Below are 24,769 nucleotides of genomic sequence, written 5' to 3'. Positions count from 1 at the left end.
CATTGCCCAGAACAACTTTGTCCATAGCCTAGCTGCACGATTCTGTAGATATTTATCCTATTTAGCATCTCCAATGCAGAGTCCCATCTCACTGCACTTCTGCCTCCATAATCTGTTCCATCCAATATACTGTATCATCGGTTTCAGATCGATACCCTGTACCATCAGTTTGAGCACGATACCCTGTATCATCAGGTCCAGTCCGCAAATTTGTGTTTGTTCCAAACCAACATCCTGTACCACTGGTTCCAGATCAATATCCTGTACCATTGGTTCCAGATCAATATCCTGTACCATTGGTTCCACTCCGATACCCAGTAACACCCTGGTTCCTATTATTCCATTTGCCAGTTATATTCTGGCACCAGTACTGGGAGACCCAGACAGAGTGCTGCAACCTGCACATCGGGTGCAGCTAAGCCAAAACTCCCTTCTGAGTCTTTGGTGAAAACCAACAGCGTGTTAGGCTCTGCACCTCTGCCTTGGGTTTCCACCAACTACCCGGCACTAGTTAGTATACGTATTACATGAGGAGGAACTGTGTCATGAATCCATTCCAGTCAGATACTCAAACCCCGATCCACATACAGACCTAAGCATGACAGTAACAGCACATATATTACAAACAACATTGTTGCAATGTTTGGTAAGCCCTGCAGTCAACGGGCAGCATCCACCAATGGTTGTTATGTTAGGAAGTATTTCTATCACAAGTACTGATTGGCTGCTTGCATGATAACCCCTCCATCTGATTCATAAGTGCTGCAGCTATATTATATTAAGGGCCAGATGTATCAAGCTTCAAAAAGTGATAAAGTGGAGAGTGATAAACAACCAGCCAATCAGCTGTTATCTGTCATTTTCCAAACCCAGCCTGTAACATAACAGTAAGGAGCTGATTGGCTGGATTTTAATTAATCACCGCTTTATCGCTTTTTTAAGCTATTTCTTATATAGCTCATTATATTATACTGTGTACAAACAGGATACACAAATTACTACACACACTGTTCTACTGTATATAAATGCAGGCGTAAACGTGACACAAAAGTAATGCCACATATTGGGTTGCAAAGATCAGGCGATGCATGTAACTAAACCTACACAAGGGAACATTATAAGCTTGGGTGCCATTGTGTGCATCATGTGGTAAAACAAAGAGGTATCATATGGAATACCCAGCCTACACCACACAGCAGTCAGGTTTGGTTGCACACAGAGCAGCAGTCAGGTTTGGTTGCACACCACACAGCAGTCAGGTTTGGACTCATCTGTCTTGTACACTTGTTCTAAATGGCTTTCAGACCCTAAACTACTGTATAAGCCTATTTTTGTATATGTCACTTTCCTATTGCCGATGTTATTGTATCAGAGAGAGCTTCTTAGATAAAGGGATTTGCTAGACCTCAGGCACTCAGAGAAACCAGTGCAGATGTCATGGCTTAGAACAGTTCCTTTTCATCTCTGCAAAAAATGAGAAACAAGCAATTTGCCCTTATCCAGTAATGAAGTGACATCCAGATCTTTCATCTGTGTGTCACGGTTTGCAGTGTAATCATCAGAACTCTGTATTATATAATAAGAAGCCTAAAGGAATGTATGTGCAGCCTTCTTATGAAGTTTAGTACAAACCACAAGGCGGTTGCCATCACTTTGCGTGGGAAATTGGCTGCTGTTTAACAGTGGACTAGTCAACAATAAGTAACAGTTTCCATATTGATTCCAAGCAACCTGCAAATCATGCAACAGTTTGGTAAAAAATTATGTAAGTCTTACTTATTATCTAATGGCATTTCCCTTCTCTGCCATTGGCTGTCTACGCAAATCGAATGTGAAAATGCATTTTTATTTTTCTAAAGATGGATCCTTTCACAACAGCACCATAACAGGGTTAAGTGCCTTGAACCAGCGATGCACCCAAGCATATGACATCATGCTGTGTGAGGGCGGGGCTGCCAGCTACTGGAAAGAACAGCACTGCAGGGATCATGGGGTGCACTGCCCTCAAAGCCACGCATGACTGCCCTGCTTGCACACTTATACCCCTTTCAGACCACACTTATTACCCTTGTTTGCTGTTTTTTACCGTTTCAAAACGGTAATATGTGCGGTCTGAAAGGTCCAGTGTGAATTTACCGTTTTAAAATAACTGGTATTTTAAAACAGTAAAAAAGCATGGTCCTACCCGTTTCAGACCCATTTTTTTTGTGCTGTCTGAACGAGTCTGAAACGGTACCCAGGCAGCAGTGAGCACTATTGGTCCCGCTGGAACCAGCGCAGTGCATATCTAATGAGCGGTCCTGCTCATTACATATGTACATATGTAATGAGCGGTCCTGCTCATTAAATATGCACTGCGCTGGGTCCGCACAGAGCGGGACCATCTTATGCTCAGACCCCCTACCCTAGCCTTACCCTTCCAGCATCCCACAGCTTGTGACTGGAGTCCAGGGATTATCTCCTCCCTGCCTCTCATCATGCTGCTTTCACACCAAAAACCTGCTTTAGACCCGGTATTTGCATGCGGCGTGAAAGGGGTTAAACTTGCTCTTACCCGTTTTAACAAACGTTTTAAATACCGGGTCTAAGCAGGTTTTGCGGTGTGAAAGCAGCAATAGGGGGTATTAAATTCTGGATTCCGACTGTCGGAACATTCTGACAGTTGGAATTCTGGCCCTTTTTCACCTGGCTCTACAGTATATCAACAGGCGTAATTCATTGTTCCGCCGGTCCATTGTCGAAAAAGGGGGCATGTCAGCGAAAATCGGACGTGGATTGTCAAGATCCGGCCATTACTATTTTATTTATTATTTATTAACAGTTTCTTATATAGCGCACATATATTCTGCAGCGCTTTACAGATTATAGTTGAACCTTCAGTCCCTGCCCCAGTGGAGTTTACAATCTATATTCCCCATCACATGTACAGGTGGCCATTGACCATTCATGGCCGTTTTCGACAAAATAGATCCGACTGGTTTTAATGTCGGATCCGTTTTGTCGGAATTCCTCGGAAAGTACAGTATTGAATAGGCGGCCGTCGATATTTCCCCTGTCATAAATAGGCGCGGGGATTGAATTCCGCCCTTAGTGAAAGCCCTGTTTACAAACATATCCGAGATGCAGACCTGATCATAGATTTTTTCCTATAAAGAGTCCACTTCCCATCAGTAATCCCAGTAAGAGAAGCAGAAGCACAAACACAGAAGAACGGGACACACTTTAAGTTCTGCAAAGATATTTGGTCTATTAACAAAAAAAAGTTTTCGATCTGTCATTATTTAAGAATTTTTTTTATAGACTGCAACTTGTACTTAAGTTTAGAGGCTAGACCATCACATCGTTGTTGGATCAGAATCAGTAATAAGGTTCTATGCGGAGATGACCTGTATTATTATTATTGCTTATCTATGCAGAGCATCTACAGTACTCACCAGCGGCATGGAAATGTTGGAGAGTTGGGCTTCTAATGCTTTTGTTTCTTCATCCTTTTCTAAAATAAAAATAAAGTTAGCTGTCAATGTTTCTAATAGGGGGTGAAATATATATTATGCATCTTTCTTTAGAAAGCATTGCGGCATAATTATATCCTGTCTGTAATGTTATAAAACAAATATAGAACATCTCACGTATGCTAAAGCTTTACGTTCTAATATGGTAGCAGAGCGCACAGGTAGACAGGCTACTGAAGGAAACCAAAAATAAGACAAAAAATACAGAGCCGTGAAAATAATGGGACTGCGGCTCTTAAGTCCAACTTACAGGGAAATTCATACTTTGATAAAACTTGGACTTGGACTGTGCCTAGTTTGCAACACCCCTCCCCCTCCATTACACTGACAGGAATTAAATATAAGGAGGATATAGGGAAGATCCCATAATTACAGCTTAGTCCCTATCTGATCCTACCACCAATCTTTGTATTCTCAGCTCCCTCTCTCCATATCCAGGAATTTTTAAACATATGGGGTGAAATTTAATAGGATGAGAGATTCAGAAAGTGAAAGATTTGGGAAGAATTTTTTTTTGAGCGGCAATCATTTACACTGCAAAACCAGTTTAATTCTGCAGTGTATTTCCTACCAAATCTCTCACTCCATCTCTCATCCTGTTGAATTTCACCCATCAATTTTGGTTTTAATAAGGAGTAATTTGGTCCGTTGAGTGGCCTCTAGTGGTCACTGGCAGTACTTCACCTCAAAAAGGTGACAATGTCTTAAGGGGGCCATACACACGCAGATTTATCTGCAGATCTGTCTGGTTGGAACAAAAACATGGTTATGGATGAGAGGAAATGACAGTTGACCATTTGCTTGGAAATGCTGGAAAACTGACAAACTGTCACTCATCCATAACCATGTTTTTGTTCCAACCAGCCAGATCTGCAGATAAATCTTACTAGTGTATGGGCACCTTTACAGCACAGTGGAATACATATTTAACTAGCCACAGGAAGTGGGACAAGGTAGATGTGGTCCATTGGATACTTGCTGCATTACAAAATGTCCTCCAGTATCGAAGGCAAAAGACAAAAGATAAAATTGGAAGATAACCCAATCCATCCAAGCTCCACAAAATCATAATGACCAACAATAAAAAAGGAGAAGCACGCCCACTCATTTAAATATACACAAATAGGAAAATGACAGCATTTGAAGCAGGGCTGTAAGATAACCTATCAGAGCTGGAAAAGGAGATATGCCACCTATGGGAACAGGCTATTCTTTGGGACTTAACTGCGGATTGAAAGATGGAGGTTTAATCAATTAGGAGCAAATGGGGTGAGTTGCTGCTTGAAGTAGGATATAAATACTGGCAACAGCCAAACTCACTCCCCTTGCAGCCCGATCTTGCACTGGCTATACTATAAGTGTACATACAGTCACGCATACTCACAATACAGAGCCCATCACCCTTAACTGAATCCCCCCCATAATGTTATCTCCATGGGCTCTTGGATTGTCCCAATAGATCTCTGTGATATGTAAGTAAGAAGATGTTTATTCCAAAATATTTAGCCATGTTAGATGACTGTCCTGCACTTACTGACATTACTATATCATTTACCTTGTGACTCTACTTCTACATGGGAGGAAATCTTCCCTTTCTGTTTATTCTTGGACTGCCCTGTGTTTACAGCCAGACTATTCTGTCCTTTGATTATTCCATTTGATTCGTTGACTGGAGATGAACTCTTCTTGGGTGAGAACGGGGGACTGTTCAACTTGTCCTTCTGAGCACCATGGCGGTCTTTTAACTTTTTCTGCAGGCGTTCGTGTATTTTACTGGACCTTTCATCTCTGAGACCAGACCTCCCATGTGTAGAAAGTGCATCTAAAATATAAGCAGGTGAAAGACATTGGTCCAACTACTGAACAAACAACTCTTTATGCTAAAAATTTATACATTTTAAACAATTATACTTAAAATTTGGTACAACTGAAAAAAAAAAATGTCAACGTTCTGTACACTATGCAGGCTATACTTCTGCACCACAGTTACCAGATTCTCCAAAACACAGATTTGGCAGGCGCTAATGATCGTAGATGCATCAGGGAAATTTTACATGTTAAAGATCCATGATTTGCCGGGTTCCAATGTAAAGGTCAACCGTGGACAGCCAATTGGTCGACCCCATATGATCAACATGTATTAAGACGACAGGGTTAAAGGGTCAACGGGTAAAAGGAAGACAGTGCTTAAGGTCATCAGGTTTAAAAGGTTGACATGGTCAATAGTTCAATACAACATAGTCTATAAGATTTTTTTTTTGGGGGGGGGGGGTTCTCCATGTTTTTCAAAATTTTGCAATATTAACTGTCCATGTAGAATATGATAGGGAATATTAATCTTCATTGGGACCATCGCATTGTGGACAGTGCAGGACAGATTTGAATAACGTAATGTCTGCAATAGGCATGGAGTGGGTTAAACATCCAAGACTGTTGTGTGACCTAGGGAAGCATGTGACTCCGTGGTCCAATAAGGACTTAGGGAAGGGCAGTGTTAGCTGGGATATCAGGGCAGGAAAGGGAGGAGTATTTCTCTCTTTCCTGAAAGTTTTCCCGCCCTCCCTCCCTTGTGTTATTATGGTTGGGTGGGTGTTAATCGCGTTGGCTGATAGGCGGGAAAGAACGGCAGGTGAATAGAATTAGTTCTTATTCAAATGATGACGCTATGTATATGTTTGCTTTTCGGTGCGCTCGCCTCTCATTGGCTTAGGCCTTCGCTCGATCTCCCGCTCGGGGGGCAGCGAACCCATCAGATGGGTGGGTAGTCAATGCAGTAGGTCGAGCGGATACCACTTGTTAGGGTAGGCTTGATTACGTATGAAGATTGTGTGGGTGGAGCTTAGTTAATTAGCCGTTCTTTCTGGGCCACCATTAATTAATTAATTATTAATAAATTAATCTAGCTTAAAAGTGCTAAAATAAATCAGCTTACAATTTCTGCCAAACCTAAGTCTCCGAGTCTTTATTTCAGGTTTAGTTTGTAAGTTTTGAAATGTGATGTATATACATGCTAGAGGTCACACACATCAGATGCTAGGATGTTTAATATCCCCAACTGGGGTTTATCCATCCACGTGAGATCTGATCATCCAGCCATTGATTAATTTTTAGAATTCTTAGCTCACACAATGACACACGTGTTATAATTTTATGCTAAAGTGTTTATTCATGTAGTGTTCTATATGTATTCATTTTTTAATATTAAATTGTGAACATTTTATCACATTGACTCACTCACTAATTTGAGCGCTGCTAATTCTTGTGTGTTTTTTGTTGGGAATATTAATCTTGCCTGTGAAGAGAGCTCACGTTACCCCAGATTGTGCTTACAGTAGATACAGATGTGACCTCGAACATCTTTTTCCACAGTCACGTCAAACAGTCCCTCCTAGCATGCCAGGTCACGTGAGAATCTTCTAGCGACTGAGTCTTTTTGATGACTAGGATGAATGAGGAGACTGTGCTGATTATTTCCATAGGACACGTGTATATCTGTATGCAACAGAGTCTCTGAATTTGTACAGGAAGTGCTACAGTGTAGCAGCTGTAGCTTGTCCTGCTCCATATACAGCCTCAGTCACTCGCAATATACAAGTGTCATATCAAATAAAATCAGCAACGTCTCCTCATGTGTCTAAAGCCTTGTACACACGAGGCGATTTAAACCTATATCGCTAGGGATATGGTTGCTGAGCGTGTGTATGGAGCTTTAGTTGCATTGCTTCGTGACCAAGATGCATTCTGGCCATAACAACACCCAAAAAACTAAGTAAAACCTTGCGTCGACCCTTGACCCCTACCATTTCTCATCCTAACCCTCTGTTTATGCTCATTTCTATACCTGCTGTGTCACCCCAATTTGTCTGCCCCGTACCTTTAGAATGTAAGCTCTAATGAGCAGGGCCCTCTCTCCTCATGGGCTTTTCTAAGAATATATCTCTGCCACTGTTATAATTGCCTCAGTGCCCGCTGCTGCAATTGTCTCCTATTTAGCATGTACTTGTCCTAATTTGCTTTTGTACTGTAAATCAGTATTTTCTTGTTTTGTTACTTTGATTATCTATGTATTGTCAGGCGCTGTGGAACCCTTGTGGCGCCATATAAATAAACGATAATTACGGTCATATCGACCTTTTTGAACCAGTCAAATTAATGCATGACTGTCTATCCTGAGCAGTCATGTCCAACCCAAAACCCCAGCTGGCCCACATAATCAAGGTCTAAGATTATGTGGGCAATAAGAAAAAGTCTTATATGCAATTTTGTATGGCAGCAAGAGGAGTTCTGCTAATACTGTGAATCTCCTTGTACCTCCAGCATCAGTGACCCCTGCACCGTGATCAGTGGGTTATACTCAGGAATTACATGTAGCTCTATGGGAGAGAGCTGCAGCAGTAAGAGGAGCGCTACTAATACTGTGCACCTCATTATATCCTCTATAGTGTTGGCTGTCTGTGACTTCCTGGGTGCCGATCCCTGATACCAGGAAACCAGAAACTTTGTATCATTCCATATCACGGTACAGAGAGCAGGCTATTATCCACTATTTATCTCCAATTAGCCTCCATAAACAAACTACAGTGCCCTACTCAGCACCAGGGGACTCCGTACACATCACTCAACACATTCCCAGTCCCTGCCACGTTCACATGTTCCCGTTGCTTCTGTTCTGTGTTAGAGCCCTCACCAGGTCAGTGAGGTAGAGCATTCGGAATGGGACAGGACAGGGACGCGAAGGAGGAGCCTGGGCAGTGTAGGAACTAAGAGTGGACACGGATTAGGAAAGTTCTGTCGGGCCACAAAAATGATGCGTTTTGGGCCACAGGCGGCCCAGGGGTTTGGCTTGCCTGATGTAGACAGTGTAATACTTCTATATCACACAATCTCTAAAAAAAATTTGGTCTGATGGTCTGATTTGTGTTATTGATGTGTTACGGATGTACGGTATTAAGCCTGGAACAGTGATAAAGTGGAGATCAAATGCAAGATAATAACGCACCAGCCAATCAACTCCTCACTGTCATTTTAGCAAAAACACAGCTGATTGGCTGGTGCCGTACCACCTTGCACTTTATCACTTCTCCCGGCTTAATACATCTGCCCCTGAACTTTATGACCATGAAATGTACTTTTTTATGCATCCAACCATATTTCATACAACCTTAGATACTCCTGGTTGATAAATATGCTATGTGGCCAGTGGTTTGCAGCAATGGAACATTACCTCATCTGTAATCTATCTCTGGTATCTCTGTGCCCACACACATCAGCTTCAGATATCATATGAAAGGCAATCACAAGTAAGTATGTCGTGTATATTGGCTACAATACTTACCTAGATCTCCATATACCTGTGAAGGGTGATACTGAGGGGTGTACTGTGAGGCCATGTCTCCTGCTGCACTGATGGGAGAGTAAATGTGACGAGGAGGAGGTGGCATCATAGCAGGAAGGGGTATAAAACCTGGCAGTGGCGGTCGGTGTATGACCGCATGACCACTTGTGTGGAACTCTGGGGGCTGTGGAACCACGACTACCCTCCTCACACCATTGTCTTCAATCACCTGGAAGAGAGAAGAAAAAATGTAGTAAATTAAAGCCCAGTCCGGACCAGTCAGCCCCTGGCATCAAGCATGCAACCTCTGGCATCAAATACACAACCCATAGCAACGAGCATGTAGGTAAGCGGCATTTATGTGGTATAAAATGTAATATGCACTACGGCGTGTAGTATATGTAATGGCGTGTGGTATATGTAATCAGTATTACGTTGTGGCATAATGGGCATTACGGCATGTAATGGGTGTGTGACGTGTAGTAGGCATTAGGCGCGCACTGTCCTTATTTTTATTGTTTATTTGGTGGTGTGGGCTGAGAGTTTTTGTTTTTTTACCTCAATAAAGGTAATCTGGACACGTTTGGTGGGTAAATATTTTTGGCCTAAAATGATGCTAAACACCCAATTTTTGCTTTATGTTAGACTGCAGAATGTGTTCTGAGAATTCTGATTAGCAGTGTTTGGTACTATAGAGCAAGCATCTGTCGTCTCCTGTGCGCCTCTGTAAATCTTACATAGAGACCCACTAGGTCAGGATAATTGCCATAGTTTTTATTGTGTGAGAATGTTCCACGAACAATCAGTTTTCAACTCTCAATACCTAAGTGCCTAGTCCATGCATTCACAGATGTACCCATCATTCACAAAACACACTCAGCTCACTAAATAGAACATGTTAAAAAACATTAGACATACATTTACAGTACATGTAATATAATAGTTCATATGGAAATCCCTTGCAGCACAAGGGATTGACCCATTCAGATCCACAGACGCCATCTTGGCCATGTGAGCTGTGTCTCCAGCCACAATTGGATATGTGGACAATATGAATACTAGGCAAATATGGAAATGCTACCCATGCATACATTAGCATTTTGGTAAATTACTAATAGAACCGCTCTTTATTTGCATGGTGTCACTTATGCTGGTGTACACTATCAGCCTCTCCATAATTAAAGATTAACTAACTGCCTATGTAGAGAAAGCAAAGGTTGAAGGTACAGGGCGGCAGTCAGAAGAGAGTGGAACTTTTATTGCATAATTATTTTCTATTTCAGAACATATGTCAGAGGAATGACTCAAAACAGAATATGACCTAATTCAATATAAGATGTATAAAGTCAATTGTGCGGGTGCCGGATGGGTTCCCGACAGTCGGGATCCCGACAGTCATTTACCCGACGTCGGCATCCCGACTATCAAAACGCCGGCAGCCGGGTGACCGACGGCCACTCGCTATTTTCCCTCGTGGGGGTCCACGACCCCCATAGAGGGAGAATAGAATAGGTGGCTCGCGTAGCGAGCCCGCAAGGGGCTTTTTTGCACTCGCCATGCTGTCTGACTCCGGGCAGTCGGGATCCCAACGTCGGCATAATGACTGTCGGGATCCCGACTGTCGGAGTCCCATACCACACCCAATTGTGCATAATGGTGGTAGGACTTATTTTATTTTGTGCAATTGTTCTAGTGAAGGAAATTGTTCTCCTACCGTATGAAACTGGAAGACTCCTGATCAGTGTTCCCTCTAAGCCAGTGTTTTTCAACCACTGTGCCGTGCCACACTAGTGTGCCTTGAGCTGTTCTCAAGTGTGCCCCCACATCTACAGATGCCCAAACCCATTTACAGCCACCACCAGTTCTGTTATTTTTTGGTCTCTTCTTTTCATGTAAAGGGACAATGTATTTTATTTTTGTTACCTATGGGGATCAGTGCGATTGTTTTTAATGAGGGGGCCAATAGGTTTTCTTTTTTTCCTGTGGTGGTTAATGTGTTTTGCCCTGTGGGGATCTTAGGGTGTGCCTTGGCAATTTTAAAGTCTTATTTAGTGTGCCGCAAGGTAAAAAGGTTGAAAATCACTGCTCTAAGCTGTGCGCGCGCGCACACAACGCGACGAGCGTGCGCACAGACATTACAACAGAGCGCACAAAGCAGCAGTGGTCCCTTTTTGCAGTTGTGGACTCAATTAATGTGTGTTTCACCCATTAACTACATTGTGTGCTGTGTTTTGAATGTTTAAATGTTTAATATCATTTTGAAGTAAAGTTAACACAAATGCTGAACATCATTTTCCATTTATATATAAGTGACGCACAAAAATGTGAATTTCCTTCCAAAGTTGCACAGCCAAAATCTTTTGCCGCACACAGCCTTTGTAAAATTAGAGGGAACATTGCTCCTGATGACACTTTAAAAACCACTAAGGCATTGTCAAACTGTATTCAGCAAACATTTTTGACCAACGAATATAAAGTATTTTATCTTTAAATTGATTTATATCATTAACGTAATAAAGCCATCAAATATATTAATCCCTATTACTACTTGCAATACACCTGGCTTTTTTTGAATAAACTACTGTGCTTTAAAATAATTTTTAACTATGAACCCATTATGCTCCCACTTCATTTTCACAAACATTGAACGTCAGTATAGACTATTTCGGGAATATTTTTGTCAACACACTATTTGAGATAATCATCATCAAAAATTTCAGAGTTGAATTTGGAAAAAACTTTTTTCCTCACAAAGCATATTCTGTTGTATCTCATAGGAAAACACAGTGAGATTACACCACTCATACCTCTCTGACTTAATTAGGAAAGCTGCTATGGCAATTTCAAAATATGCTGGTTGTGCGTTTTTGACAGATTTTTTAGAACTTTACATATCCATAATTTGGAAACGGCATGAAATATTGAATTCAAATTTTGTATTTTTCTTAGTATAGTTTAACAGGTTTCAATGTGTTTGTATTGCTCAAACTTGTGAGCAATAGACTATCAAACTACGACCCTAATTTATGAAACTCTACTGCCGACTACATACAATATTCATTTTCAGACATCTGAATTCAATAATATAGGGCTGTATTCAATGCGGCTGGCAAGGGGGTTAAACAGCGGGGATAGCCGAAAACAAGCAATCCTCGCCATTTAATTCAGTTCTTGGGATATACATTAGTTTATTTTGACCCATTATTAACCATTTGAGTGAAAATTGAGTGCCAAGTGAATTTGTTAACATTTGTGTGAAAATTGCCAAGGAAACATTTTTATTCATCATAATGACCTGTAATGTTTACAACATTTTTTATTTGGATTTATATAGCAAAAGTGAGCGACGCGGGCAATTTCAGCCAATATTTTGCACATCTCTCACAGAGATATTGGCACTCAAAGGGTTAAGGGTGAACCCGATTCAAGCCTTTGGGCTTTATTTAGGTAACCTGTGGCTTCCCGGTGGTTTGGATGAGGAAATTTAAAACGGAACTCACAGTCGGTGTAAAGCCAGGTGTGCTTCACACTGACTGAGTAATATTTTCAACTATCACCAGCCTGACTGGAAGCGGCAGCTTCGAAAAGCCAAAACTTTGTAAATAAAGCTTTTTTCTTGCAGTTGTTCACCTGGTGACAGAAGGAATATTTTAAGTTCTGAGCTGGTGAGTTTTTACACTGGTTTTCTAAATTGTAATTTTACATTTATTTTTAATAAAAGGATTCAGTACCAGCCCATTTAGTCTACAATAAGGGACACCACTTCCATATGCAGATGGAGCGCCTGTAAGCCAGTCTGAACTATCGCCAGATCTCCTGAGCTGGTGCAGGCTGGCGGACAGGAGCGCCATCTGACAGGGGCACGCCAGCGCCTCACACGCTTGCGTGTCTACATCAGCAAGGTGGCGGGGCGCAGATTCCCTGCCCGTCTCCGCTTCAGGGAGACGGGCAGGGCGAGTGGGGGGTGCAGGCAGCTTAGGCGGAGCAAGCGTCTCGTGCACATGTGCCCCCTTCTGGCGGTGCGTAGCGATAGAATAGAATCACCAGGCTCCAATGTGAGCTGCCCTGTCTGGTCTCACTTTTGTCCCAATTATTTCAACACTTCCAGCACGATTGGGAGTGAGGTCAGAATTTGTATGCTTGTATCTTTTTCTTCGAACAGCCCTGTATATGCCTAGCAAAGCAACCTTCTGTCCAAATAACAGAATATTTAGCAAGTCTTAAATATCCTTACATATCGCCTGAACAAAGTTTTAAGGCATTAACCAGAATCAGGAGAGTCTGCCTAAGGTTTTATAGTGGTAATCGTTTAAAAGGCAAAACCAACCTGGCTACTAAATGATTGCCAATTTAAAATGTCGAACAGACTTGCGTGATTCTCACAGATGCTTGTAAGTCTGCGGCTTTTACAAAAAAAAAGCGGACTAAGACAAAAACCTATTCCTACTGATTTGTCAACAAAACCATTGCTTCCTACATACCATCTATGTAAAACTATAATGGGTTAAGGGGCATACCCACGTTGAGATATGTGCTTAGCGATGTGTGCTACCACGCATAGCTATGGGGTGTACACACAGAGCGATATGTGCTTAATTTCTGAGCAATCTAAAAAGATTGCTTGGAAAACAGGAAAAAAGCGACTTTGCTTAGTTTGGCAAAGTCGCTTACAAAATGCCCCTACATCAGTGTATGTGTGTAGGGGCTATAGCGACAGCAATGCGCGTCTCTGTCCGAAATTGATGGACAGTGTCCACTAATCTCGCTGGTCGCCAGTGTTCTCCACCAGAGAACACTAGCGCTATCAGCTTGCTCAGCACACAGTGCTGACAGCTCGCGTTGTGTGTGTGGGCTGTCAGCTCTGTGTGCTGAGCGACAGAGGTTCAGCAGTACCCGACTTAGCATAGCTAGGTCACCTTACACACATCGCTATGTGTATAGGGCCTATTAGAGTGATCTATGAATGTTCAATTTTATAGCCAGCATTGCCAAAGACTTGAAAGCAAAGTATGTCTTAAACTGGGTAGACACTTCTGATCAGCAAAGCAATGTGTTCCCTGCTTGTCTTCCTGTCAGCCTCCTTCCATTCCTGTATACACAAATAGCTCAGTGTCTGTGGTGAAGTGTGACCTCCATATCATGGCTGTTGCATGAGTGTTAAGGTGCAGTGGCGTAGCTACATTTTGCCCCCCCCCCCCCCCCCCCGCCGTTAGGGCCCCCCCCCCCTCCGCTGCCCCGCCAAGCACATCTACCCCCCTGCCCTGCCACCCATGCAAACCCCCCCCAATCCTCCACAGCCTTACCTATCGCGCTGGTCCCGTCAGCTCCGTTCTTCTGCTGAGGACCACCACAAAATGGCCGCCCCCATACAGCAGACAGTTTCAGAGAACTGAAGAGGTAAGTCTGCGGGGGATTGGGGGGGTTTAACTATAGCACCGCAGCCCCCGGCGCCCCCACATGCACAGCACACACCCCCCCCGCGGTGGCGGGGGCTGCGGTGCTATAGTTGCACCGCTGTTAAAGTGCCCATAAACGGTACAATTGTGCTGTGCAATGTGATGCGCGCTCCCATGGGCATCCCATCGCACAGCACATAAAGTCTGTGCAGCCTGTGCTTTTAGTATTAGATTGCATTGTATCTAGTACAAAAAGTACGGTGCTGTAGCACATCGTATGCTTTTTGTACTAGATGCTATGCAATCTAGTACTAAAAGCACAGAGTTCATCGCACCATGTATGGGCACCTTTACACCACTGCAGCAGTACAGCATACACAAAACTATACAATTATTGGCCCAATCATTGGAATACAATCCAACTGCATAGCTTTAGAGCTGTTCGCTCAATGCAGTGCTCAGCATGCTTGGTAATACAGGTCGAGTATCCCGTATCCGAATATCCGTTATCCGAATTATGGACAATCCAGAAAGTGAAAAAAATTTTTTTTTTTGCTAAAAACTCACTGGGGACATATGTAACAGCATCACTAGGGACATGATATGTAACTGGCACTATATATGTGCAAGACAATGATTGCTTGGCATTCAAATTCAGTGCTGAGATAGTACACACATTTTGTTTCACGTTTTGAAACCTTGTTTTTTGAACAATTAAAATATGTTTGTGTGTATTTTATGTGGTAATAAAATATATTTGTGTGTATATTATGTGTTTATACAGCATAAATGCAAGATACTTCAAAATACATCATTGAAATATTAAAATATTCCGAAATACGGAATAATCCTTTATCCAAAATTCTCCTGGTCCCGAGCATTTTGGATACGGGATACTCAACCTGTACAAAACCATGGGAGTTTTTCAGATCTGATCGCAAGGCTGTGAATTCAGTAGACTGTGCATGCATATGACTCAAAGTATGTATGCGATAAAATCTTGCTACTTTTTTTTTTTTTTTTTTTTAAATCGCTGGTGGTATGCAAGTTGGGAGTGCGAGGGAAAACGCAAGTGTGCCTAGGGATATGAAGGGCAGGCGTGTGATGCCTGCTCCGGCCCCGAACAGCTTGTTTCAATTGCAGCAACGGATAAAGTCCTGGGCTAACAGAGGTGCCCCATTGACAAATATGTTTCAGAATGTGTGACAAATCAGGGCCCTGCACCTATGCAGCTGGCTCAGCATCGGTTTCCGTACAACTGAGCCGCTGGCTTCCTGCTTTTTCAGTTATTTGCAAAGAAGTTATTTTATTTGTTTTGCTTTTTCATGAACTCATAAATCTTTCAATATTTTTGCAAAACAAAATTGGCACGTCCATTGTAGATACCTGCTGAGCATATCCTGGAGGCACATAGATTGGGGGGACTGAACCATTTGGGGACATCATAGGGACCTGGGCAGGACCTGTAAAAGAAGATCATAGATATGGTTTTACTTACAAACAGATCACATAAGATATGGGACAAAGCTCTCAATCAAAATGATGATGATGATGTCAATGATGTGCATAATGTTGTATAAAACTTTAAAGCAATTAAATTAAATTAATCAAACCTAGGACAGAAATAAAGTGGAGAAATTGCCTATAGTAACCAATCAGCTTTTGACTTTCTAGAAAAAAAATTAAATAAACTGATTGGGTGCTGTAAGCAACTTCTACACACTATACGAGTTCTAGCACTGCCCTCGCTAGCGATGTCTTCCATCGCCATACATGCGGGAGAGCACAAAGTCAACGATATAGTGGGTACACACTAAATGACGTGCCCCATATAATCGCTCCAATCCCCCACATGACATATCATCTGGTGGGTAACCAGGTTTTATCTCTCCCCAAAACTTAAATAATCTCCTCTTTAGTGTTCTTAAGCTGGATGGGTAAAAACGCTTTTTCTTGTTTTACAGGAACAGCATCAGATACGTGGAACAGTCTACCAAAAGCCACAGTGGGCACTTGTGCTGCAAAATATCCTAAAATACCCCGCACAGATATAAAGGTTCAGAGTTAAAAAAAAATAATGAAGTAATAAATCAATACTATGAAATAGGGAGACTGCAAAAAAAACAAACATACAAGCAAAATGATACTATAAAATTACCATGATCTGAAGTCAGGTATTATATACACGTGAATATGAACACATACAAAATGCGTCAACATATGGTCTAAACCTCGGTATCTGTCTAGAATCAAATGTGGATGCAACATGAAATATTCTCAACAGCAACCTGCTTAGGGATGAAGGCACTAAAAGGGTTACACAGGACCTGTCATAATGATGGCATAACAGCTGCCTTGCAGTGCCCAGGGGTGAGACCTGACATTTAACTGAATTTGTTAACTCCATACTGCAGACAAGATGAAAACAATGTCATTTTTTTTTACTATTTAAATGCACATCAGTAAAGGGCTGAGTGATTCAGCAATCGGATGAGTGAGTCAGAAGATTCAGTATAAAAATAAGCAGCACTCAGCAGCACATCCTGTACCAATAATGGCTCCTGATCACTGACTAACAGCTGGTGTCTTGCTGCATTGTCATAGCACCCCAGCAGAATGTGCAATATCTCCTTATCCACAGGTGCAAGTTCTGAGACAATATTATGTCCACAGTAAAAAATTTAAATAAAAAAAAATAGCAATAACAAGAAACAAATAAAAATGACACATAAGACAATGCTGCATATATTCCTACTAACATATGGTGCATGTAGATGTGCAGTGCTTTCCTAAATCAATCCCACACACGTGGTTCTTGCATATGTATTGGTGCATACATATTCTGCAGTCCTTACCACTCATGTCTGTAGCTGTAAACAAGTGTGGCACAAACACAGGTCCAGGATATGCAGGACACACACGTTAGCAGGCAATTCTGGGTAAAGGAAAGCGAGCCTGTATACCACATGACCAGGTCACATGACATTCTGTAATAAGGGTGAGTCGTAGTATTGTGTACACAGGAGCACACATGCAAATCACCCAGTGTCTGCATTCATACTATGAAGCTTCTGCACGTGCACACACACACACACACACACAAACATAGATACATACACCTATTAAATAAATATGCACACTAATAAAAAACTGATTTAACATTATTATAGAACACAACACAAGCAATGATAGCAATCTATTACATTAGATCAGTGGTTCCCAAACTGTGTGCCGTGGCACCCTGGTGTGCCTTGGGGGACTTGCAGGGGTGCCTTGAGTTGGTGGTCCAGGACCAATTCAAGATATCTATGTCCAATATAACAGTCAGATTGGGGACAGACAGTAGTAAACCCTGTCCATAACCACATAACTGATACGAAGGATGAGTTATAAACACAATTTATTTAACTTAATATTTGTTTCTGACTTTCTCAATGAAAACCCTTTAGCCTAGGGGTGCCGGGAAAAAAATTCTGGTGCTTTGGGGTGCCATGATTCAAAAAGTTTGGGAACCCCTGCATTAGATACTAGATTTCTCTGTAATTCCACTGCAATCATAGCAGGAAAGAATGTATCAATATGAAATTGAAACTGAATGTCTGGAATACAACTTAAGGTGCCCATACACGGTACAATTGCTAGGTGCGATGAGATGCGCACTCCTGCACATATATCATCGCACAGTTCAAACAATGGGGCAGATGTATAAAGCTTTAACAAGAGATAAATGCAAGGGTGATAAGGAGAGATAAACGTCCAGCCAATCACCTGCTAACTGCCATGTTACAGCCTGTGTTTGAAAAAAAATCAGTAAGGAGCTGATTGGCTGGACGTTTATCTCTCCTTATCACCCTTGCATTTATCTCTTGTTAAGGTTTAATACATCTGCCCCACTATGTGCTGCGCATACTTTTTGTACTAGATTGCATCTCATTGCATTGCAAAATGTATGCGATGTGATCTAGTCCAAATTGCGTACAATAATTGTACCATGTATGGGTACCTTTAATGTTCATACATATAAATGTTAGTAATGAGCTGTAATGTTCTTCTCAGTTACTTTCAAAAGCCAGGAGGTCAGAGAAGTAAAATAACAAGCCATAATCATGACACTGAGGCTTCTGATTGGTCCTCCTGCACACACACCTCTTTGCCTTTTAAATGTTTTTTTTTTTTTTTAAATGCCAAAACTTAAAACAACAAAATGACAAACAGAATAAAATGTTTACGCAACGTCAGTTCGCTTTGAATTCCTGATCTCCTGCAATAGAAAAGGGAAGGACTCAGTAGGCTAATACCATCCTTTGAATTGGCATTGGTGCCAGCAGTCAATCTCCAAATAGGCATAGCTTGCCACAGAGGGACATCAGTGATATCTTTGGCTATGCAGCAATGGTGAAGGTTGATTACATGGAGAAAGCAATGTTATCACATACAGCACACCCATTCACATTGAAGAATAGGCCCCTTATTTTATTCACATCATGTTCTTTATGTAGCGTGACACATTCAGCAGCACTTTACAGGGAATATTTGGCCATTCTCATCAGTCACTGCCCTTATAAAGCTTACAATCTATATTTCCCACCCACATGCACTGGTTCCTTTTTCAGACTAATAATAACTTAATAATTTTAATTTATATAGCACTAGTTCTAGTTATATACACATCAAAAACATGGTACATGCCGCCCCACGGCACAAATCACCGCATTAGCATGCGGGTGTATACGTATGCTTGCACATCCACTCGTGGCCACACAGGAGAAAAATCATTTGACGGTCGCTCACCCTCGATTCATTTATTTCCCTTTCGTAGAAAAAAAGTCACTCTAAACTGACTTTTATCCTGGCCGCAAATTGTCCAGTTCCATATAATAATAATAATAATAATGTTATTTATATTGCATTTTTCTCCTAATAGGACTCAAGGTGAGTGCATTAGCCTTTTACAGAACAAAATCCAAAGCAAACCTAACAAGGGACATTAGTGAAATGCTTGGGTTAAGTCTTGAGTCTATTTTTGGAGTGGAAGCTTCTCGAATTGAACAGGGAAGTGAGTTCCATAGAGTTGGAGCCACAGCGCTGAAAGCTCAACCCCCAGATGAATTCAGGGAAATTCTGAGTACTGTTAGTAGTCCTTCATCAACCGATCGCAGTAATCGAGTGTGACAATAAGGGATCAGAAGCTGCATCAGGTACTTACGCCTGTGTCCGCCCTGTGTTTTCTATGGGCGCGCCCATAAAATGCTGGGCGTTCCCCTGCTTCCACCCTCCCATACTGGAGTGCATGACCTGGCAATTATGAAACGAAGGCACTCACTCAGCATGCGCAGACCCCAGCCACTGGCCGGGGGACCGAATTCAGCCCGCTATGAGTGGATCTGAATCACCCCCATGGTATCTTATACAAAGACATTAGAACTATATGAAACGGAAATACATCCAGAAATATTTTCTCTTGAGAGTACAATAAGCATACTGCAGGGTTGGTGCTGACATTTTGGGCAATAACCTCAAGGGGTTATATATTCCACCCAAGAGAAGGTACCAGTGAGACACTGGTAACAACCAGAATATATGACACAAAATAAAGCTGGGGGTAGTGTCCTAATGTAAATGTTATTTATTTAGATGTATTTTATTCTATACACAAGTGTCCCAGGTGAGGCAGCCATTTTGGGTGCAGTACGACGGATATGCTGTGGGAGATAAGCCATACACAGGCCCAAGGCATATATGGGAAATGGGCACGTGTGTAATAATATGTGAAACCCTATACGAGTAGATACTACCAATGGAGGAATCCTCTGCAGTAGCCATCTTGGGCACACTGCATAGGTTGCTGCTGCCCGGGTGTACAACCAGAGGAGGTATAGAAGACTGTATAGCATACAATGGGGATGGAAGCAGAAGGTAAAAAGTGGAGAAACAGTGAACAAAATAACCTATATTTGTGTCTTTAACCAATGTAAGCGCAACTTTCAGATATTGTACATCGTGGTGATGCCCGGAGAACCATCGCCAACTGCTATTCTGAGATCAGGTCTCATACAGTTTGCAAGATTTGAGGACAGTGATGGAGACATTGATGGACATTTCTATGTGTTTGAGAGGACTTGTTAACACCATGAAAAAAGCAGCAATAGGAATAGATTTATTAAAGCTTCCAAAACAGATAAGTGGTGGTGTTGCCCATAGCAACCATCTAGAAATCATTATTTTTTTTACATTTTAGAAAGAAAGAAAATAATAGGCATAATCCGATTGGTTGCTATTGTCAACACCACCACTTATTTGTTTTAGAAGCTGATGTAAATCCAAGCCCCAGTGGCCCCTCTCCATGGAGATGTACTGGAGGCTTAATATGGAGTGGTCGCTGAGTCGTAAGGTATCCTTAAGCACTGCTTCCTCACTCCTGAGTCCCACGGGTAAATATCTGGTACCTGACTAATGGGGCATACATACAGGGCGATGTTACCCCTATTTCTAAACAATCTGACTAGATCGCTTAGAAATAAAGCACAAAATCACTCCTTGTATATGCTCCCCAGCAATGGAGAAGTGCGGTCCTATGCCTCACCATCACTAGCAGAGACAGACATTGTATGCTCGGTATTATTCTGCTAGGATCACAGGGTTTTGCCTATAAGCATAGACAAAACCCTGATCCGCACACATCGCCGGTGCATCGCTCAGCATGGGGCTGCAGTCCTCCCGGGTGTATGGGGCTTAAGAGCCCTAACTACACCCATGACCAGTTCAACACCCAGCTGGAGCAGTACTCGTTGAAGTGGGAGGTGAGATCTGGTGCCACTACCTGGGATGCACTGATTATCCAAGAGCAGTTCTACCACAGTTGCACCCCTGAAGTTAAAGAGCGAGCGCTAGACCAGAAGCCAAAACCACTGTAGGGCTATACAAACAAGGGGACACCCCCTCCAACCTGGGTTCTTTTGGCTAGCAATGGCACTGTACTGTCTTCTGCTCATCAAATACTATTGATGAGCAGAAGAGGGGGTGTCCCTTGTTTGTATAGCTCTTTGTGGTTGGCTGCTGGTTGGATGCTGTAAATCAGACATCTTAGGGCAGTATTCAATGTGATTATTCTCTGTGCAAGGCGAGCGTTTTTTTTGCGGAGATTCTTCATGTTTGGAGATTCTCCGTCACGGCACTTTATACACTATTCAATGTGACTGATACTCGCCGCCCCTCGCGTATGAGGTGACGCCGCAGGGAGCCCGAGGACGGTGGCAGGCAGGGAGATAGAAGTCTCCCTGCATGCCCCAGAACGTATGTGGGGGGGAGGTGGGCTCCCCGGGTGCCAGGCAGCACAGGCTGCCCTCCCGGGAGAGCCAACAGGGGGCCGGTATTCACTGCACCCAATTGTGCATATGTAATGATCGGGTGCAGTGAATATATGAATATCTAATGAGTGACTCGGCTCCCAGCCCCCTGCTGGCTGCTCTGTGTAAAAAAAAAAAAATCTATTTTTTTAAAATTAAATATAGGTACTTGTTTCTTAGCACGGCCACACCGATTTCCATCGGGGTGGTCGTGTCGGAAAAATTGCGTCGGTCGCGTCGCATGCGATTTGGTCGCATGCGATGCGACCGACCCGATTTTTTAATTGAATCAAATGTGAATAGGGTCCCTGGGACCCGATTTTACATTGGATTCAATGTAAAATATTCCCTAGACCCCCAATTTTATACCGTAAACCCCACCCAACGATTGACGCCAACCCGAAGTGTGGCGAGCGCAGCAAGCCCGCGAGGGGCGGCGGTGCGTGTCCTCCGACCTTTTCATTCCCCTACTATCCATGTCGGCGTGGAGTTGAGAATATAAAGTGTGGCGAGCGCAGCGAGCCACCGAGCCCCGCGAGGGGACGCGTAAAACTTCACAGGTATACGCGTCCGCTCGCCTCGCTGCGCTCGCCACACTTTATATTCTCAACTCCACGCCGACGTGGATAGTAGGGGAATGAAAAGGTCGGAGGACGCGCACCGCCGCCGCTCGCCACGCTTCGGGTTCACGTAAATTCTGGGGTGACGACGGGGCCATATAGAATGTGAAAAGGGTCATATTGGCCCATTTCACATTTTTTTACTATGTGAGATGGACTTAATCAAGTCCATCTCATTTTGTGCCATTATAATGGCACAAGACCGACGCGATGCTCCCGATTTCAATGTTAAAAAATATTTTAACATTGAAGCCTATGGCAAAATCGGGGGCATCGCGTTGGTCGCGTCGGGGCCAATGATAATGGTCCCGACCGACGCGATGCCCGCGATTTTTCCTTTGCCGGCAAAATGGACCTGATTTCAAAGGAAATCGGGTCCATCGCGGGCATCGTGTACCTTAACTTAAAGGTACACGATGCCCGCGATTGTGGCCGTGCTAGGAAACAAGTACCTAAATATATATTCATGTGCTATAAGCACATGAATAAAAATAGCATGCCCTTTCACAGATTAAAATTCCTGATTTTTTGACACCAAAATGAAAACAAAAAACCTTTTATTGTAAAAGTTCACATTCCACTTCTCCATGAAAAGATGGAGAATTGCTACATGGAGAGACATGGCGAAAATCACTTAGAAAGACGGCGAGAAGTGCACGTTGAATAGGGTTGCTCGCTTTTTGAGAGCAAAAGTCTCCGTCCAATGCGAGAAAAGCACAAACTCGCCATAAAACACAGAGAATATTTCTCATTGAATACTGCCCTTAGAGTGAACTGTTTCCAGCACATTTAACTCTTGCCCCAAATCCAAGCCCAGCAGTCTTGTTTGCATAACCCGTGGAAGAACAAAGACGGATTTCCCACCAGATACAATGGAGTGTGCAAAAAAACATGAGGACTCTGCGTGGTCACCTACATGTCCAGGGAACCACAACAAAATATCCAATGCAGCCTGGTCCATAGTGAGAGACCAGCGGGAATAAACCAACCACGGTACTTGTCTACTAGCACGGGGACATCGCATCGCAGACCATATCGCATGCGATGCGATATCATCCGATGTTCTACAATATCATACAATTTTAAAATTGTATGGCATTGTATATGGCATACAATGCCATACAATGCGATGGGATGCGATTATAAATTGTATAAGCACCCTAATGGGTGCTTACAATGCTTAAATGCACCCCCACGCCACCCCCCAAGTATAAACATGAACCCGAAGCGTGGCGAGCGCAGCGAGCCCGCGAGGGGCGGCGGTATGCGTCTTACGACCTTTTCTTAACCCCACTATCCACGTTGGCGTGGAGTTGATTTCATAAAGTGTGGCGAGCGCAGCAAGCCACTGAGCCCGAAGCGTGGCGAGCGCAGCGAGCCCCACGAGGGGACGCGGATACCTTCACAGGTATCCGCGTCCGCTCGCCACGCTTCAGGCTCAGTGGTTCGCCACACTTTATAAGATCAACTCCACGCCGATGTGGATAGTGGGGGTATGAAAAGGTCGTAGGATGCGTACCGCCGCCCCTCGCGGGCTCGCTGCACTCTCCACGCTTCGGGTTCACGTTTATACTTGGGGGATGGCGTGGGGGTGCATTTAAGCATTGTAAGCACCCATTAGGGTACTTATACAATTTAATATCGTATATGGGTCAAAATCGCATCGCATGCCATCGGGTGTATGGCCTTGCGATGCGATAAAAAAAAAAATCGGGCGACTTATTATCGTGGGCGCCGTGCTAGTACACAAGTCCCCCAACCACTTTTCTATCATTGATCTACAGCCAGAGAGAGGTCACCAAGGCACATTCATAAACATCTCACATAATATAGTGGCTGTGCACTGTGTGTTTGGGGGATACATTTGTTGCCAATAAGTGATCAGTGTGACTGCATTTTAGCAGTAAGCTTCAGAATACAATGCACAGAGCTGCAGGAACACATTGAGGCTTAACAACAAGTGCTTCATTATAGTTTGGGATTTATATTTGGATATAAAGTAACAAGGCACACTCCAAATGCAGACTAAAGGGGGCTTCTTACACACACATGTGATATTGCGGTGAAAATCAAGGAAACTGTTATGCCACTACTGTCAAGCTCATACACACTGGGCAATAAAATAAATGATATATTTCAGTGACATCACCAGGATCCCAGCCAAACATGCAGGCACGGACGATATCCTCAGATTGGATCAGGATCTGTGGAAGCGTACACCATTAAAGATATAGTGGATTTGCATGCACAATGATATTGGTATCTGCACAATGATATTGGTATCGTGCAAATCATTCATGAAAATTTGGGTGTGAAACCAGGGAAACCGGTATGCTACCAGTGTTATCATGCCGCTTCCACACAACGTTGTCAACTGAATAAACCGCCTTACGCAGGACCTTATTAAGACCTGGGCCTGGAGCTGAAAATGTTCAAGGGCCTGTTGTGAAAAGTGGAGGAGGTGAGGCCAATGCCATGTAGCGCTCATACACTATTAGTGTCTCCCTTCAAATATAAAAGTATCAAAATTGTATAAATGTGTAGACAGGAATGCAATTTT

At 42.9% G+C, this 24,769-nt stretch overlaps 1 protein-coding gene across 5 annotated transcripts in view; it reads right to left on the bottom strand.

The window, feature by feature from the left end:
* FNDC3A (fibronectin type III domain containing 3A) overlaps positions 1 to 24,769 on the bottom strand; it is a 183,689-nt gene that overhangs the window by 49,831 nt on the left and 109,089 nt on the right. For 4 of the 5 annotated variants that reach the window (XM_083169659.1, XM_083169660.1, XM_083169664.1 and 1 more), the window contains 4 exons: positions 15,630 to 15,706; positions 8,848 to 9,076; positions 5,068 to 5,334; positions 3,435 to 3,493 (listed from right to left, as the gene is read on the bottom strand). In XM_083169659.1, the coding sequence (XP_083025785.1) occupies positions 3,435 to 3,493; positions 5,068 to 5,334; positions 8,848 to 9,076; positions 15,630 to 15,706 (632 nt within the window). Of the gene's footprint in view, positions 1 to 3,434; positions 3,494 to 5,067; positions 5,335 to 8,847; positions 9,077 to 15,629; positions 15,707 to 17,098; positions 17,236 to 24,769 lie in introns of those variants that run through there. The other variant, XM_083169662.1, reaches the window with a different exon arrangement.

Source organism: Crinia signifera, chromosome 2 (genome assembly GCF_055691185.1).
Source record: "Crinia signifera chromosome 2, ASM5569118v1, whole genome shotgun sequence".
Taxonomy (NCBI): domain Eukaryota; kingdom Metazoa; phylum Chordata; class Amphibia; order Anura; family Myobatrachidae; genus Crinia; species Crinia signifera.
Note: the sequence above shows the minus strand (reverse complement) of the source record. Positions and strands in the feature narration are given on the sequence as shown.